We start from the raw sequence: 18,030 nt of genomic DNA, 5'->3' as shown, positions 1-18,030 counted from the left end.
AGTAGGAAGCATCTGAAGTGGGAAATGCCATTAGGCTGGCCCATAAAAGATGAGTGCTATGAGCAGTAAAATGAGCTAAGAAGGAAAACATGATGAATGTTTTCTCAGACTTAAGCAGTATGGTCTCCTTTCACTATCCCACATGGCACTGTGTGCCTGGCTGGAGAAAGCAAGGAACTGTGTGTAGAATCAGCCTCAGGGAGTATGGTAGTTGAGCCTATCCCTGGGTCTCAGGCAAGCAGGGAGGTGTAGCTTGACTCCACCACCATCTCCCAGCCCCCACTGGTCCTTCTCAAGTTGAAGTCTCCACAGAGACACTGGAGGGAATCCTGAGTTACAGAGCCAGGACATCTCACACAGGAAAAGGAAACCCAGAGTCATGGTGTCAGGAGAAGTAAGGAAGATATTTTGAGGTTTGACTTATGAACGTGAACATCCTTTCCCCCAACGCCACTGTCACAGCTCATTGTACCATACATAAAACACTAAGCATTTGTCTTTACTGCCCCCTCCTTTCTCCTCAGCGTCTGCAGCATCCATGAATTCTTCAAAGTACCATTCAAATCCAACCTTCTTCGTGAACCCTTCTCTTTTTATTATGTTGGTGTTGTTGTTAGGTACCCATGAGTTGATTTTTCACCCATAGCAACCCCATGTAAAAGGATAGAACTGCGCGTAGGGTTTTCTAGGCTGTGATCTCTACAGGAGCAAATTGACAGATCTTTCTCCCATGAAACCGTTCGCTGGGTGGGTTCAAACCGTCAACCTTTCAGTTAACAGTCGAGTGCTAAACTGTTATGCCACCCAGGCTCCTTTCTCTTTATTATAGTCCCTATGAATCTCATTTTTGAAAAAATACAGTAGTGGAAAGGCTAGGGCTGAAGCCCTGTCTTTGTTACTTGCAAGCTCTGTGATTTTGTGCAAGTTACTAACTTCAGTGGGTTTCAGTTTCACCATCTATTAAATAGAAAAAAAATGCAAATTCTTTAGGGTGGTTGCAAGGATTACAGGATATTACCTAGCATAACGTTAACATGTAATAAACACTCAATAAAAATTAGGCTTCTTCTGAAATTCTGCAGCAGACATGGTCTTTACCACCAATTTAATACTTTTATTGTTCACTGTTTTATAGGCATATATCTTGACTCTTTAATCTGGCTGACAACTCCTTGAAGGTAAAAATTTTTTTATACCCCCATTTTACATAGAAAATGGAGATATAGAGAACTGAGAATGCTATAGAATTCCAATCCATATTTATTTGTTTATTAATTTTTGTTAATTATTAATCTTATTGTTATTGTTAATCATTTGATCACTAGCTTTAATCTTTTACCACAGTCAGGCAGAAGGGGTGACTCTCATCTTCTGTTAAGGTGGTCATGAAATTAGGATTTTCTTGGGGCCATGCAGAAGAGAGATGGAGACATGTGTAGTCTATAAATAGCCCCACTCCCAGAAGGCCAGCAGCAGGTTTCAGCAAATAAGCATCAAGGCTATAAATCCACTGTAAGGACAAAAATGCCTCACCTGAGCCTAGCAGACGACATCTTCCTGTGAGGATATAACTGTTCTCAGCACAAGACAGAGGAAGCAAATTTTAAGAAAATATCTGCATTTTCACTAGCTTTGAAAATCCATCTAAATGAGCCTTCGCCCTGTTTTCCCAGTCACTCTCTATCAACCTATGATTTTAAATTTCCTCAAAGTAATTGTTGCAGTCTAGAATTAATATTATTCATTTATGTGCTAGTATATTCAATATCAGTCTCCCACCAGACCATGAGCTCCCTGAAGGCAGGACCTTGTCTAATTGTTCACTGCAATGTCCTCAGTGCCTAGAGCACACTTGGCACAGACAGAAAAAAAAAAAAATCATTGCCATCGAGTCAATTCCAACTCATAACGACCCTAAAGGACAGAGTAGAACTGCCCCATAGGGTTTCCAAGGAGCAGCTGGTGGATTTGAACTGCTGACTCACTGGTTAGCAGCCATAGCTCTTAACCACTAAGCCACCAGGGTTTTCACTTGGCACAGAGTAGGCATTAAATAAATATTTATTGAATTGAGCAGGATGAATGAATGAATGAGTCTGGTCATAGGCATGGCACTGTCTAGAAATCAGATCTCCAGTTGACAATCGTAAGCAAAAAGCTTTTGTGAAAATTTATCTTTGTGGCTAGGTTTCCTTGGGAAACCAACTGTTCTTTAGTTTGCTGAATGGAAGTAGGTATGGCAGAGCTTCTTTGAAATCCTCAGAGTACTAAGCAATGAATCAAACATTTGGCATGAAACAAAGAGCTCTGTCCTTGGATCCCAGCCGCAAAACTCCCACTAATGAAAATATTCCATAGAAAAGGATATTAATCTACAGGCAGCAAGAAGGTTCTGGATGTCTCCAGCTTTATTAAATTACTGTTCGAATTGAGATGCTATCATTTTTCCTCCATAACTCATTTACTTTATTGTCTTTTAAAATGTTATTTTATTCTCACCCCATTTTTTACTTCTATAAACATCCTGAGCACTCTTTAAAGCTCAATCAAGTTCTATCTCCCCAGTGAAAATAATCCCAATCTCACCTTCTCACACTGAGGGCCTCCTCTGATTTTTCAGGGTCTTTTTATATCATTTGCCTAACCTGTGCATGCCTGCCTGAAAAGTAAACCCTTTCAAGGAAGAAACTGTGACATTGTTTTTCACCTCTTCTCCCCGCATTATGCCCAATGGGCACTTGCTGGCTGCTATCTAAATTTACATTACTCTATCACAAGTACTGTATGGAATACAGTAAAGCTTTTTAAATTAGGTTTTATTAATTTAGAATGACTGATAATTCAGTCATGCAACCTGTTGAACTATCCTTGAAAATGGGTTTGGTAGACAAATTCAATAATAAGAATGAATGCATATTGAGCTTCTATAGAAGGCCAGGAATTGTCTTGAGGCATAGAGAATGCAAATATAAACAAGACAGGTTTTCCTCAAGGAACATAAGGGTGGAGCGTCTTAATCTAGCGAAGAACATCCTTTTAATAAATAGCCCCTTATACGTTATCGATGTGCCAATTACAATGAATTTTCACCATTTCATTAAAGAGAATTGGGTAAAGCGTATCCTTCACAATTCTTTACCCAGTTTATGTTCAAAGAAACATTTTTATTGCTTTATCCGGAACATATAGAAACATGCTATAATTCAGATGCAACTGACCTGGATTGTTCTAATTTCCATTCAAATAACAGAAATTTCCTGTACTTAATACTCTAGATGATGATTGAAATTAGTCTTCTTACTATCCAATGAATATATTGCTTGGCATGTTATGATTATCTATTATCTGAGAACCTCAAAGGGTGTTGACCAGTGAATGATATTTGATATGCTGCTAAGTCAGAACAATGAGCTTCGTATGTAGTTGTTCTCAGTGTACCGGTACATAGCTGAGATACAGACAGGAGTGCCTTTTTTAATTTAGAGAGCTTTGATGCTCAGAGAGACTACAATTCACAGAGGGGCTGTCATTGTCCCAGCTATTTTGGCAATAATTTGCTGACTGTTGGAATTAACTGACATATCACTCCTTGAAGTTATTTATAAAACCAAAGCACTGATTAAGGTTCTTTTCTCCCCCGAACTAAGATCCAATTCCAATGAACGTGTGGTTATGAGCAACCTGAACCCCAAATCAAGCCCTGGTGAGTGGGCTCCCAGTGTAACTGTCCACCAGAAAGCTGTCTGGAGTAGAAGTGAGAGGAGAGTTCAAGTCCTGGCTCTGCTGCTTCCCAGACACACAGGGACCATTACAATCCTAGTTCTCCATTTGCAAAACAATGCACCCTGCCCTGTTCACTTCTCATGCTTACTGTGAGGTTCCAGTGAGGTGATGTATGAAAATGGTTTTAAATGTATAGCCCTAGGCACTTTATTCAACTGTTAGAAATGGGCACTTGGTGTACCACATACTGCGGTGGTACATTCAAGGGGAAAGGTACATGTTTACAATGAAACATGTCAAGTCCAGCTTCAGAGACACTCTTGTCTTCACCCCTAGGGTGGATTGGGAATAATCTTTCCTGATTGTCCAAGTGCCTCGTGGAACTGCTGGGATTTCAGCAGAATGACATAGCCCTAATTGCACAGGCCCTTAGGTCCTACCTGAGGGTCTTGGTCAAGTATTTAGCCTCTTTTTAAGCCTGTCTGATCTGTAAAATAGAAATAAAAATAATGCTTATCTCACAGAATTATGGAAGGATTAATTGCTATAATCATGTAATGCACATTGTATAGCATCTGGCCCACCAACCATTGGTCAGTTTGCCATATTGTGGTGGCTTGCATGTTGCTAGGATGCTGGAAGCTATGCCACCGGTATTTCAAATACCAGTAGAGTCACTCATGATGGACAGGTTTCAGCAGTGCTTCCAGACTAAGACTAGGAAGAAAGACCTGATGATCTATTTCTGAAAATTAGCCAAGGAAACCCCTATGGATTACAACAATATTGTCGATATAGTGCTAAAAGATGAGTCCTCTAGGTTGGAAGGCACTCAAAATACACATTGGCTGCAACAATGGACTTGAGCACACCAAAGATCCTAAAGAGAGTGCAGGACTGAGCAATGTTTTGTTCTGTCATACATGGAGTCGCCATGAGTCAGAGCCAACTCAACAGCAGCTAACAACAGCATAGTGTCTGACACATGGTAACGCTGAAGATTACTGTTAAATTCACACAACGTTCTGCAGCTAATATGAAAGTGAAAATCCTACTAATGTCAGAAGAATTGGTTACAGGACCTATTTCCCTTTGACTGGCAGTACTTTCCTGGATAATTCATTCCATCTCTCAGGGGCTCAGGTACTAATTGTAAAAAAAGAATGATAATAATTATTCCATGGGATCTGTATAAGGATCACATGAAGTAGTATGTAAGTGCTAAGCACATTGTAAAGCATGATACAAGTACATAGGGCTGTTTGGTTTTTTGTTTTTGTCTTAACAAACACGCAGAAAACAATTGCAAAGATTTTATTTAGCGGCTTTCTGTGCTTGGCACTTAGAAACAGAGTTCCGTGCATAAGGGCAAATTTTTATACACTTTTTTCTTCATACATATTTTACATACCCTTTTTATTGCCCCCATTTTTTAATATTCATAATATTGGATTCCCCACTAGGCACATAAATACATTTATCTACAACACCTCAAAACCAAAAATCTTAATAATATCTGTATTATTTTACTTGGTATTATTTGCATTTCCACACCACTTAAAAAGTTTAGCTTGTACCAAGCTTCACTTGTTTACACCACTTAAAAAGTTTAGCTTGTACCAAGCTTCACTTGTTTTCTTATCATTAAAAGATTTGAAGGGGAAAGGGAAAAAGGAAAAAAAAAAAAATCTTCAAAATGCAATGAGCTATTTGATAAACACAGAGATCTAAGGGCAGATGGAAGGGTGTAGAAGGCCCATCTATATAACTCCCTGGAGTATGACAGGATTTCTCCTGCCACAGGGACCAGTGGCCAGCCGATCCAGGTCAGGTGTCTGGACTTGGCATGCAGTGGGCCAGGCCTCTGTTTGTTGCCTCTGCTCTTGGTATCAATTGTCAGGATTATAAAACTCTTCCTTCTTCACACTCCTTCTATTTCCCTTCCCCTGCCAGGCTGCATGCTGTGGAATCGGCACTTCCTATGTGGTGCACCTCTCTTCTGGCTCACGATAGTCAGAGCAGTGGAATCAAGATGCATTCTTTGCCCCAGTGCCTCTCACCAGTGCCCTGGTCATGCACCCAGTGCAGAACACAGAAGCACAGTGTCCCAAAGAGGTTTAATCCTCACTAACACCATGATTCCTTCTATAACCTGTAGGGGAAAAGGAAAGCAAACAAAACAAAAACAAAATTTCCTTGGTGAATCAAAACTCTCATCATTGCTGACACCTTCTCTCTCAGTCTTGTTCTCCACGTCCCTCTTGCTCTTTGTTATTTCTCTTTCTCTCTCCTGCTCAGCTGCTCTGACTCCCTCTTTTCACGGGCACCAATGGAAACATCAACGATAGCACGCTGAATGAAGAGAGCCAAAGTTTAAAAGCAATCTTGTTCAGGCAGTCAAGTCCAGTTGTAGTACTGATGTCTTTCCACCTTCATCAAGGGAAACGGTTCCAGGATACACGGTTCATTCCAGAAACAGGGTAAGCTGCAGGGGAGAAAGGCTGGCAGCTACAGCTGGCCCAGTCCATCTAGAGTTGTATATAGACAAATTCTTGGTGAAAGCACCCATTCTGGGCCTCCCTCCACAAAGAGTTCACCCAGTTCAGAGTCAGTGTGCATGTATGGTTCTGTGTGTGAGTGTGTATATGAATATACAGTCATGCGCCATATAACGTCCATTTGGGCAACGTCTGACCACATATACATCCGTGGTCCCATAAGGTTATAATAGAGTTCTGAAATCCCAATTGGAGAACAGGACTATAGAACGTAACAGGACGTAGCGAACACAACAGCTTTCCACATGCAACACATGTATCTCACGTCTCTTGTATACAAAGCGATAGTGCTGCCAGGCGTATAATGGTACAGTACATATATAACCTATAATACATATGTCTTGATAGCCATAATAAAAGCCTACGTTACTGGCTTATATATATATATATGTACTGTACTACGTCATTATTTTAATGTGAATTTTCCCTACTTACAATAAAAAGTTTACTGTGTAACAGTGTATGCTTCAACTCGTAGGCAGCAGCATTCAATCTCATGTATCACACATCTCTTGGGTGTCGTAACGTTCTCTGTTTAATTTTCTTTCAAAAATATTACTGTGAAGCGCATCATGGCTCCCAAATGCAGCAAAACCAGTGCTACTGATAGCAGCAGCAAGAGGCAAGGAAGTATCCATTTGGAAGTGAAACAAAAAGTTGTTAAACACACAAACGTGGAAAATCAGTGAATGCTATTGCTCAAGATTTCGGCATGTTCACACAACGTCCAAATCACTTGACGTTCCATTTCACAGAACGTATGATGGACGTTAAGCAACGCATGGCTATATATGTATGCATGTATGTATGTATACGTAGGTCTGTATGTGTGTCTGTGTATATGACTGGTCATGGCTGCTACACCCTAGCATCTCCCTTAACATTATTATAAAATGATTATTCAGTTTTCAAAGGCCACTTGGGGTAGACGATGGTTTATAAAGCTAAGGTTTGGGATGACAGGAGAATGGCCACTGAGTTGGGGATGATTCCACCGTAAGTATCCTTCAGTGGCTTAAAAGTGTCTCTTGTTTTTCCTGGGTATATGTTTTCCTCCTCAAAAAAAAAAAAAGCACAGTTCCTCTTTTTCAAAGGGCTCCCAAAGCAGAGGATCTGCCCAGGGAGATTCTGGGGCCTTGGCTGCCATGGGCTCCGTGGTGTCTGACTGGCCATTAAACCATGTGCACGGACATCTGGGAGGAGGAGCCTGGGACTGCCCCATACTGCCGGCCATCACAGGTGTTGGTCGCCTGCTGATTATTGGGTGAAGGGCTAATCATGTGCATGCTGTGCTCCATCCCTGTGGGCAGGTACTGCCTCTCACCAAAAGCCCCGTTGGAAGGAGAAGAACAGAGTAAAGTGCTTTGAGAGGCGCTCAGTTTTTCTGGGCTTGCAGCTAGCCTAGGGGAGGTGGGGAAATTGTATCCATACAGGTTGTAGGGGTTGTGGAGGGAGAAGGCATTGTAGGAGCTCTGCTGCATGTGGCTGCCCCCGAACATATGTGGTGAGGAAGAGCTGGAGGCTGCATTGCCTGCCTGCATGACATACTGAAACTGGGAAGTTGGGAAGGACCCCAGCTGGCCACCATAGGCTTCCATCTTGCTGTTGCTAGGCAACGAGGGAGGAGTTGGTATTCCTGAGATCAGGGATGGAGTCCTCTGAGGCATGAAGGTTTCTGAGGGCTGAGTGGCTGAAGCAGTGCCACTCTGGAGCCTATTGTAGCCACTGTCACTCAGCCCTGGGTAGCTCTGCAAGGCAGCCATGTTGCTTCGGGCACAGGGTGGATAATCAGAGAGGTTTAGATTACACAGCTGGCTCTCTCGACAGCCCACGTTGAAAGTGTTGGGGGCCAAATGAAAGGTTGGAGGAGAACAGGATGGAGATAAAAGATGAGAAGAAGCTGAAGGGGATGGTGTCCCAGTGCTGGAGGTGGTTGGGGAAGTGCCTGTGCTGCCCCCTGAAAACGAAACATAAATACCATTAAAACAAAAGGTCCCTGGGTGGTATAAATGCACTCGACTACTAACCTAACAGAAACCCTGGGGGCACAGTGGTTAAGAGCTACGGCTGCTAACCAAAAGGTTGGCAGTTCAAATCCACCAGGTGCTCCTTGGAAACCCTGTGGGGCAGTTCTACTTTGTCCTATAGGGTTGCTATGAGTCGGAATTGACAACAATGGGTTTTTGGTTTGGTACTATCCTAAAGTTTGGTGGTTCAAACCCACCCAGTGTCTCCACAGAAGACAGGCCTGGCAATCTGCTTCCGAAAGATACATTGGCCATGAAAACCTTATGGAGCAGTTCTACTGTGAAACATATGCGGCCCCATGACTCAGAATCAACTCCACAGAAACGGGTTACCATTGAGACAGAGGTTTGTAAGATCAGTCTGTCTAGGCCAGATACAAGCCATGCAGGAGATATTCTCAGATGTCCAAGATGGGCTGATTTTTACAGAAACATTGCTTTCTCTTAACCTGGCAGACTTCTGCTAAGTGATTCCACCTATATACCGCTCCCCCACCCCTGCAAAAAAGTACAAAGAAGGTGGAAAAAAAATAAATAATGCCAAACTTTTGCTTGTTTCTGTCTATAGGAGCCTTAGTAAGACCTGTTAAAAAATAAACAAATAAACCTTCTGTCATGGATTGAATTATGTCCCCCCCAAAATGCATGTTTCAATTTGGCTGATTCCAATGTTGTTAGACTTTCCTATATGTTGTAAATCTGCCTCTATGATGTTAAAGAGGGAGGATGGGCAGCAGTTATGTTAGTGAGGTAGGACTCAATCTAAGGATTGGATTGTGTCTTGAGGTAATCTCTTGAGATATAAAAGAGAGAAGGGAGCAGAGAGACAGAGGGACCTCAGAACACAGAGAAAGCAGTACCGGGAGCGGAGCGTGTCCTTTGGACCCCAGGGTCTCTGCACAGGGAAGTTCCTAGTCTGGGGGAGGATTGATGAGAAGGCTGACAGAGAGAGAAAGCGTTCCCCTGGAGCTGATACCCTGAATTTGGACTTTCAGCCTACTTTACCGTGAGAAAATAAACTTCTCTTTGTTAAAGCCATCCACTTGTGGTATTTCTGTTATAGCAGCACTAGATGACTAAGACACCTTCCATTATTCATTTTGCTATTTCTCACCCTCATATTCACTTTCAAGTAAGACCTCTGGTAATCAGCATGAAAATCCTAGCTCAACATTTTCCACTTTCAGTGGAAATGCATTAAATGTACATTTTATCCAGGGAATGTTGCCTACTTTATCACATTTAGTCTTTTAGCCAAAATTGCAGGATACTAAAGCAGGACTCTAATCTTAGAGGAAAATGGGTACTGGGGCAGGATACCAAGTCAAGGCTGAGGCCTGGAAGTGCTAAGCAGAGGGACCCAGGTTGTAGGGACGAGAGTATGACATGGAAGTTCTGTCAGATAAAAGACAATTATAAGAGCGAGGTTACATGGTCAGAATAAAACAAAGCTAACTTGAAACAAAATGATGATGAGCCAAAGGCCCTGTTGATCTCCCTGCAGAGGAGCCTACCAGTCCCAGGGACTAGAACAAAGACTGTAAATGGAATCTTTGGATTTGGAGATTTGTGAGGACAGCTACCAAACAGACCAAAAGTGACCTGAAAGTCAGGAGATACGGGTTCTACTCACAACTCTGCCACACTAACCTCCCCCTCCCCGCCCCGCTCCAGAAGCCTGGCCTATCTCTCTGGGTTTCAGTGTCTTCCTCTAGAAGTGAGGAATTGAGTTAGCTCAGTGGTTCTCTAGCTTGGCTGCATGTAAGAATACCTGAGAGCTTTAAATATGCTAATGTCCCAGAGCTGGGGACAGGACCTCCACACCAGTATTGTTTTTAAAGCGAAACCCTGGTGGCTTAGTGATTAAGTGCTATGGCTGCTAACAAAAGGGTCAGCAGTTTGAATCTGCCAGGCGCTCCTTGGAAACTCTATGAGGCAGTCCTATTCTGTCCTATAGGGTGGCTATGAGTCGGAATTGACCCCACGGCACTGGGTTCTGGGTTGGGAAGGATTCTAATGCGCAGCCAGCATTGAAAGCCAATAATCTAATCCATATTCCTCTTTTCAATGCACCCTGGGTAGTGATTGTCAAACTTGACCATGCATCAGGATCACTGGGAGGGCTCCTTAAAACACAGGTCAATGGCTCTACCCCCTAGAGTTTCTGATTCAGTAGACCTGAACAGGACTGGAGAATTTGCATTTCTAACAAGTTCTCAGGTGACGCTGATGTTGCTGGTCCAGGGACCCACATTCCATGTTAAAGGAGCTCCAGGTCCTTTTCATCTCTACAAATCCTGAATCTGCATTTGAAAAGGTAGCTCTTATGACTTGTGAATGCAAGGGCTGGATTGGTTGCTTACACACCTACAGACTCAGGAAGGCCAAACTCACTTCACAGGTGTTCTCAGGTAGTTTAAGAAGACCAACAATGACCTTTACACGCCTCCGCTTTCCCGAGACCAGAAAGCCACAGTTAGCATCCACTTCCTGTCCCACCCAAAGGAAGCTGAAGAAAGTGATGAGTGCCAGGGCTGCTGGGCCCTTTGTTTGACCGTGATGGAATTCCCTCCTTCAGGGCAAGATTGGGACTTTCCTAGAACTGTTGTAAGCTGTAATTCCCCAAGGAGCTTGGAACCCTTTAGGTCATCCACAGCTCAGGTTGGGACTCTTAGAATCTGAGCTGCTATAAAAGGGAAAAGAACATTTTAAGTGGAAGGAGTACAGATAATATTTTTCAGTGAGAAAAATGGGCAGAAGACCAGCAGAATTCCAGGGATATTGGGATACAGATACCATCCACACTGTACAAAGGGGAAGCATGCCAGATATATGAGTGGAGAGGTAAACGCTTAAAAAAAGAAATTCTAAATTATATCAAATCTCTATAAAGAAATTTTAGGAAGGGCAAAAAAAGTCCTGAGCCTACATCCACAGATACAGACAGTCCTGTAGAAGTCCCTGGGTGGCGCGAACAGTTAACAAGCTCAGATGCTAACTGAAATGCTGGAGGTTTAAGTCCACACACAGGCATCTTGGAAGAACCGAAAAAACCCATTGCCAGTGAGTCACTTCTGACTCATAGCGACCCTACAGGACAGAGTACAACTGCCCCGTAGGGTTTCCAAGGAGCAGCTGTTGGATTCAAACTGCCATTGGTTAGCAACCATAGTTCTTATCCACTGCACCACCAGGGCTCCACCTTGGAAGAAAGGCCTGGTGATCTACTTCCAAAAAACCAGCCACTGAAAACCCTATGGAGCACAGTTCTACTCTGATATGCATGGGGTCGCCATGAGTTGGAACGGACTCAACAGCAACTGGAATTGGCTGAAGAAGCACAAATTTGGCTCTTCCTAATATTTTTTCAGAGTTAAATTTTTACAAACACAAACTAAAACCATCTCTCCCTTGGTCAAAAGCAGTTCCCCAATGCATTTTCAAGCTAGAATTGAGGTTATATATAAATAGCCACTGATTTTAGAGTCATTTCAGGAAATTCTCCTTCCTTGTCTTCTTGTTCAAATGTTAAATTCCTTTAGCAGGGGTGAAAGGATTACAGATACTGCTAGGAGATGTAAACCAACAGTTGGCCATGGTGGGAAGATCACCAGGCTCAATTCTAGGTGCATCTGCCTCCTCCCAGCTCACGACCACAGGCAAGGTGGGGAGCCTCAGTGGGCCTAATTCTCATCTGTGAAATGAAGAGCTTGAATGAGTGGGTCCCAGTTTCTGTCCCCCTCTAACATTATATCTGTGTCTGAGGATTAAAGTTATGCTAAGATCTAAGAGACAAGTTAAAAATACTTTCCAAAGGATTATTTTAATATAAGGAAGGAGTTCTGGAAGGGGAAGGTTGAGAAGGAGGAGGAAGAATATCTCACGCTTCTTATTTTGGTGTCCCTGAATGGCCTTGACTACAGTGCCTTATAGGAAGGTTAGGGATTCATTTTCTCCATCCATGTGGTTCCTCTTTGAGGCATGCTACACATTTTCCTCCTCTGCCACCCTAAACACCATGAGCTTCAGTGAAATAAATGCTATAGCACAAACGGAGAAACTTGACTCCAGCTGTGAAGAGATTTGTGTTTTACAGGATATGTATCTAGTCTCCCCTCTTTGAAAGTCCGTCCTTGCCCTCCATGAGCTGGTGTTTATGTGATCCCTGAGGAGACCACCTGTTCAGCACGCTGTACCGCCCAGTTATAGGTACACTCCATCAGGCACTGGCCCTAGCCCTGCAGCAGGAAGTGCAAGATGGAGCAGATGACTTTTTACAACTCTAAATGGCTTTCTCAGATGGCCCAATATGGAGCGCATGGTACTGATTTAAGGCCTCAATTGGTTTCACTACAAAAAAATAAGAAGGGAACTGTTAACAAGTTACAAGGATTTCTGCTGGGCAAATGAGAGGCACATGTTAAAAAGTTTGTAATCAGCCTGCTTTGGCTTTTAAATGACACACCCTGGAAGTGAGACTTGCTGGCCTGCTGAGCTTCAGGGGGTGGGAGCCCCCAAATGAACTAGTGTTTAAAGATAGAAAGCAAGCCTGTCCAAGAGAAGGTCACATTGCCTCCATTTACTTTGAAGAAATGCTCTTATGCACTTAAAGTTCTCATTACCGATAATAGCTATTTTTCAAAACCCACATGGAGAGAGAAGACTATGGTACTCATTTTGGAAAGAAGTAAACCAAGATACTAAGAAGTCTTATGAGCTAACAGCCTGTCAGTTGTTAAACAAGATTGGGAGTGCCAGCCAATTGCTAAATAGGTATAAGAGGCAGCCCACCCTCCCCGAACATTTCAACACTTGGCTGGCTAGAGGCCTCTCGGCCAGGGCACACTGATTCAGAAGGGGTCAGAGTTGCCGTGCAAAAAAAAAGCATGCTTCCCCTTCCTGTGTAGTACTCTCTTTCCTTTTCTCTCATTCTCTCTATACCTGCCAGGTCCTGAATGCTCTAAATGTCTGATATAAACTTTATTTAATGGATAAGCACGGGCTATAGGGTCAGACAAAGGTAGCTTTCAATCCCAGCTGTCTTACTGCTTATGGAATGTTGGCAAGTTAGTTTCTCCAAGTTTCGAGTTCCTTAACCGTATAAATGGTTATCTTCTTTGTTGCGACGTATTGAGAATAAATGAGATGATGCATACTACAAAGTGCCCAGAACAGTACTTGGCACATTGTTGTTGTTTTCTTCCATCAAGTCAGCCCCAATTCAATGCAACCTGAAATAAAACTCTGCCCAGTTGGTTGTGGATTGGACCATTGTGATCCAAAAGTTTTCACTGGCTCATTTTCTGGAGTAGACTACCCGGCCTTTCTTCCTACTCCATCTTAGTCCCGATGGTGGCTAAGCATGAATTGCATTGGCTGAGAATTGAACCCCAGGCTCCCACATGGAAGGTGCAAATTCTACTACTGAACTACTTGGTACATAGTCATTAAATATTTCTTTCTTTTTTTTTTTTCTTCCTTTCTATGAGAGAGGAAAAAGTGAGGGACGGAGAAGGAATTTGGGAGCATTTAGGGGATGGCTATCAGGCATTAGCCTCTGTCCATGGAACTGAGTATTTTGGCTCCCACTGAACATTTTGTCACAACAAGTAAATGCTCCAATGGTACAGGCTAGAGGTACCTCCATGGTTGTGAATAATATATCACTGAGCACGTGATAGTTATGGTCCACTTGGGCCATATTCCCAAAGGCAAAAATGACTGGTTCCTCTCTGAATTATCTACCACCATCCCTCAGAACAGAAATGGGCTATCCATGGCTCCATCTCAGATCAAGCAAATATGAATTGACAGAACACAATACGTAGATTGGTTTCTTCCCCACTGTACTCAGAGGTCTTAATCTACTTCTGAGAGGTGATTAAAATGCAATGCCCTGAGTAGATTCAAACTCTCAGGTGTTCCAGCACCAACCCCTCATCCTAAACTGCTTTCACCCTATCTTACCCATGGACCAAGTAAGGAGGAACCCTTTAAAACTCATACACAACATTTACTTGCTCCAGTATTTGAGGCTGACAGAGAAAACAATCAAAAAGAATATATGGTTAGCAGTGATCCCATAAAAGGACAATAGCCTCGAATATACTTGTGTACCATGAAGACAAGTTAAACGTGGCCATGAAAATCCTGAATACCAAACCTGCTGACTTTTGCATCTTTAAATTGATCACTTCCAGATTGTAATATGGAGGCTTTTACATACGGTTTCCTTTTGGGTTTATTTTTTTGTGCTTCCCCCCCCCCCAATTGAAAAACAGTAAGACAAAACTCCATCTGAGCTAGTAAAGAATAAATTTCCATGTAATTACTCGGTTCCACAAGCCAGACTCTTGTCTCGTATGACTTGATGGTGTCTGTCCCTGAGGAATGCTGATTCATTGGTGTCTTTGAGAACGCTTCTTTGAGATTTTCAAACAGGTATGAGGTCAAACGTCAACACTCCGTGGACCAATCCAAGGGAATAAACCCAGTGCCATAAGGTTTAATGAACACATCCCTGTTCATCTCAACTATGAAATCGTACCCTCTTATAATGCAAATATGAAACATTATAATGCTAATGGGAATTGTGTGATTTCATTCTTAGAAAAACTCCTAAAGCGTCCTTCTCCATAAAATGTACAGGTATGCATAGGTCTAAATTCCTTCCCTTTACAATGACTTTTAATATGTTCATCCAATTCTCATTTTTCACACTGGCTCTCTATGTTCCAAGACTCTCTGCTTCTTAGATGGTCCTCTTTTGCAGCTACCACATTCCCTAGGTGAACTGCCCCCACGTCTTCACTTTCCATCAGCTTGTTTGCTTTTTCTGCCACTTGATTTACTGCCTTCCTTGCTGCAGTGCACATCTGTTATTACTGTCATTTGGAATTCATCTGCCTCTCTCCTAGCAATAGTACCCAGATTTTCCATTGGGAAACACCCCTTCTTCCACTCTTACCTCTTCATTCTTACCTCCAGAGAAGGCATGTGACTCAAGTCTAGACAAGGAAAAATGTCATGTTCCCCCGCCATAGTAACTGGTTCAGGGGTGATGCAGTTAGAGTCAATGAGGCTCTGTGAGACTTAGCTAGAAATCTTAGAGAAGAGAGGCAGAGGCCCCTTCCTATCAGATTTAACCCTAAGAAGATGTAGGGCAAGGACTGCTGGCAGCTATGTTACCACCAAGAGGAGCCTGAGAATGAAGTCAACATGGAAGAGAGAACAGTCGAGAGATGAGCAAGACCTGGCCTTTGGTGATCTTGTTTGGGCCTCTGGCTCGAGCTTTGCATTAAAAAGCTACTTGAATACTTTCAGATTCATGAGCCAGTGAGTTTCCTTTTTGTTTATACCTTTTGGGGTTTATTTAACTTACAACACTAAGAAGCCTAATTACTACAACTCTAATTCTACAGGTAATTCTGCTGTGAATCTAAACATTAAGGTAAAACTGGAGGAGAGAGAAATGGAGATGAGAATGGTAGGCATAGACTACAGACCACTTTGTCAGATGGAAGCTATGAATGATGTTTTCCTATGATAAAATCCTAACAAGTACTAGCTAGGAATTTCACCTATCTGGACACCTGATAAGGGGCCCTGATGGCGCAGTGGTTAAAATGCTTCAAAAGATTGGCAGTTTGAACATACCAGCCACTCTGCAAAAGAAAGAAGTGGCAGTCTGTTTCCATAAAAATTATAGCCTTGGAAACTCTATGGGGCAATTCTACCCTGTCCTATAGGATCGTTATGAGTGAGCAGTGGGTTTTTGGTTTTATTGGACACCTGATGGATATCTGGCTCTCTGAAAGAAGAATGCCTGATAAGATGTTGACTTTACTTGCAAAAAATATAATCTCTCGACTGGTTGAGGAAATAATCAAGTGAATGAAGTGAAAATGCTAGAATATTCATAAGAAAGTGATTTTACATATTAGAGTTTATAACAAATAAAGAATATAATTTAGTGAATAAAAAATCAATTGTTGGTTACCTCAAAAAGGTTCCTAAAAGTCCAGAGAAAAACTATGTATAAATACATTGACAGAAAATCTAGATGGGAAGATGATTCCAATAACCAAGTACGAACCCATAATTGATAAAAGAGAAGTATTTACAGACTAACTGTTCTCTGATGGGATTTCATTATTAAATGAAATATAAAAAGACATAAGGAAACATATAAATAAGGGCATAAAAAATAATGGCACTATCTCATGCGAATAGTGTCAGGTAGCCCAGAATTAATTGAAGCCTGTAGATTTCCATAACAGTGATAACCACTCTCTTCTTCCTTCTACTGGGTTTCCTTCTTTCAAACAAGGTATGTCATTTTCAATATCTATTCTCATCCTTAATTCTGCTCCAACAAGATTCAACGTTACTGATTGAAGCATAGGAAACCCTGGTGGCATAGTGGTTAAGTGCTACAGCAGCTAACCAAAAGGTCGGCAGTTCGAATCTACCAGGTGCTCCTTGGGAACTCTGTGGGGCTGTTCTACTCGGTCCTATAGAGTTGCTATGAGTTGGAATCGACTCAATGGCAATGGGTTTGGTTTGGTTTATTAAAACATAACAAGCACTAGATATTAGTTGATGAGATGGGTAAATAATGAACCTTATTTATTCTTAGTGTTAAAATTTCAAGGTTGGTTTATTTATTCCCCATATCACGTGCACTGATGTGTGGATACCTGAGACTGTTCCCAACTTACTGTCCTTCTACGTCCTTGAGAATTTCTGGGTACTTCCTTCACTATCCTTTACCAAACTTGTTTTTTTCTTGATGTCTACTTTTTGTTCTTTTTTTTTCCTATTCTCCCTCCATTTCAAATTTAGCTGAAAGTTGTCTTAATTTAGTGAAGTTTTAGGCAAACACATTCACACCAGCCCCTGTGATACAGATCCTAACAGAATTAATTTACTCATTTAACCAGTATTTGAGCACCAAATGTGTACTGGATACGATGCCAGGTAGGGTATTAATTGTGAGAAAAATGTAGACAAGAGGAATCTGACAATGATACAAATAAACCAAAGCACCCCCTAGGGGAACTTAGCCTACTCCAGGTGGCAGAGAAACCTTCCCCAAAGACTTGATATTTTGAGCTGAGATATCAAAGACAGATAGCACTAACTATGAGGGCAAGTGGCATGGGAAGGAGCCATCCAGGCAAAGGGACCAACATGGAACAGGAAAGAGCATGGCATGTTTGAGAAAAGGTAGTAAGATCAGTGATGATGGAACAACAGAGAGAAAGAGGGAAAGTAACATAGGTTAAAGCTAGAGTAGTAATTACAGTAATAATAATAACAATAGGGAATATTTATTGAGTACTTATTACATCCTAGATATTCTTCTAAGAACTTTACATGTATTATCTCATTTAATTACTACTACCTCTATTTTAAAGGTGAATGAGCCAGAGCATGCAAGGTCTGGTAGGCCATGTTAAGTAGTTTGGTGTTTCTAAGTATAAATTGTGGCCATTGAAGGATTTTAAGCAAGTTAGGGTAGGGTGTTGATATTAACATACGTGTGTTTTGAAAAAACTGACTCTGATTGCTATATGGAGAAAAAATTCCTTGGAGAAGAAAATTCCTTGGAGGGCAACATCATCCAGGTGAAAGATGATGACAGCTCAGAGATGGTGGTAAGGGAGATCAGAGACGTAAGTGGGTTCAAGAACTTGGCTGGATATCCTGGGTAGAACAGG

At 42.0% G+C, this 18,030-nt stretch overlaps 1 protein-coding gene across 1 annotated transcript in view; it reads right to left on the bottom strand.

Moving 5' to 3' along the window:
• Window positions 1–5,023: 5,023 nt before the first annotated feature.
• Window positions 5,024–18,030, bottom strand: part of TBX15 (T-box transcription factor 15) — a 122,865-nt gene continuing 109,858 nt past the window's right edge. Inside the window, exon 8 of the mRNA XM_010589612.3 lies at window positions 5,024–8,238. Within this exon, the coding sequence (XP_010587914.2) occupies window positions 7,454–8,238 (785 nt within the window). The 3' untranslated portion in view covers window positions 5,024–7,453. The remainder of the gene's footprint in view (window positions 8,239–18,030) is intronic.

Source organism: Loxodonta africana, chromosome 3, assembly GCF_030014295.1.
Source record: "Loxodonta africana isolate mLoxAfr1 chromosome 3, mLoxAfr1.hap2, whole genome shotgun sequence".
NCBI classification, from domain to species: Eukaryota; Metazoa; Chordata; class Mammalia; order Proboscidea; family Elephantidae; genus Loxodonta; species Loxodonta africana.
The sequence above is the reverse complement of the archived record's forward strand: the minus strand, read 5'-3'. Positions and strand labels throughout refer to the sequence as shown.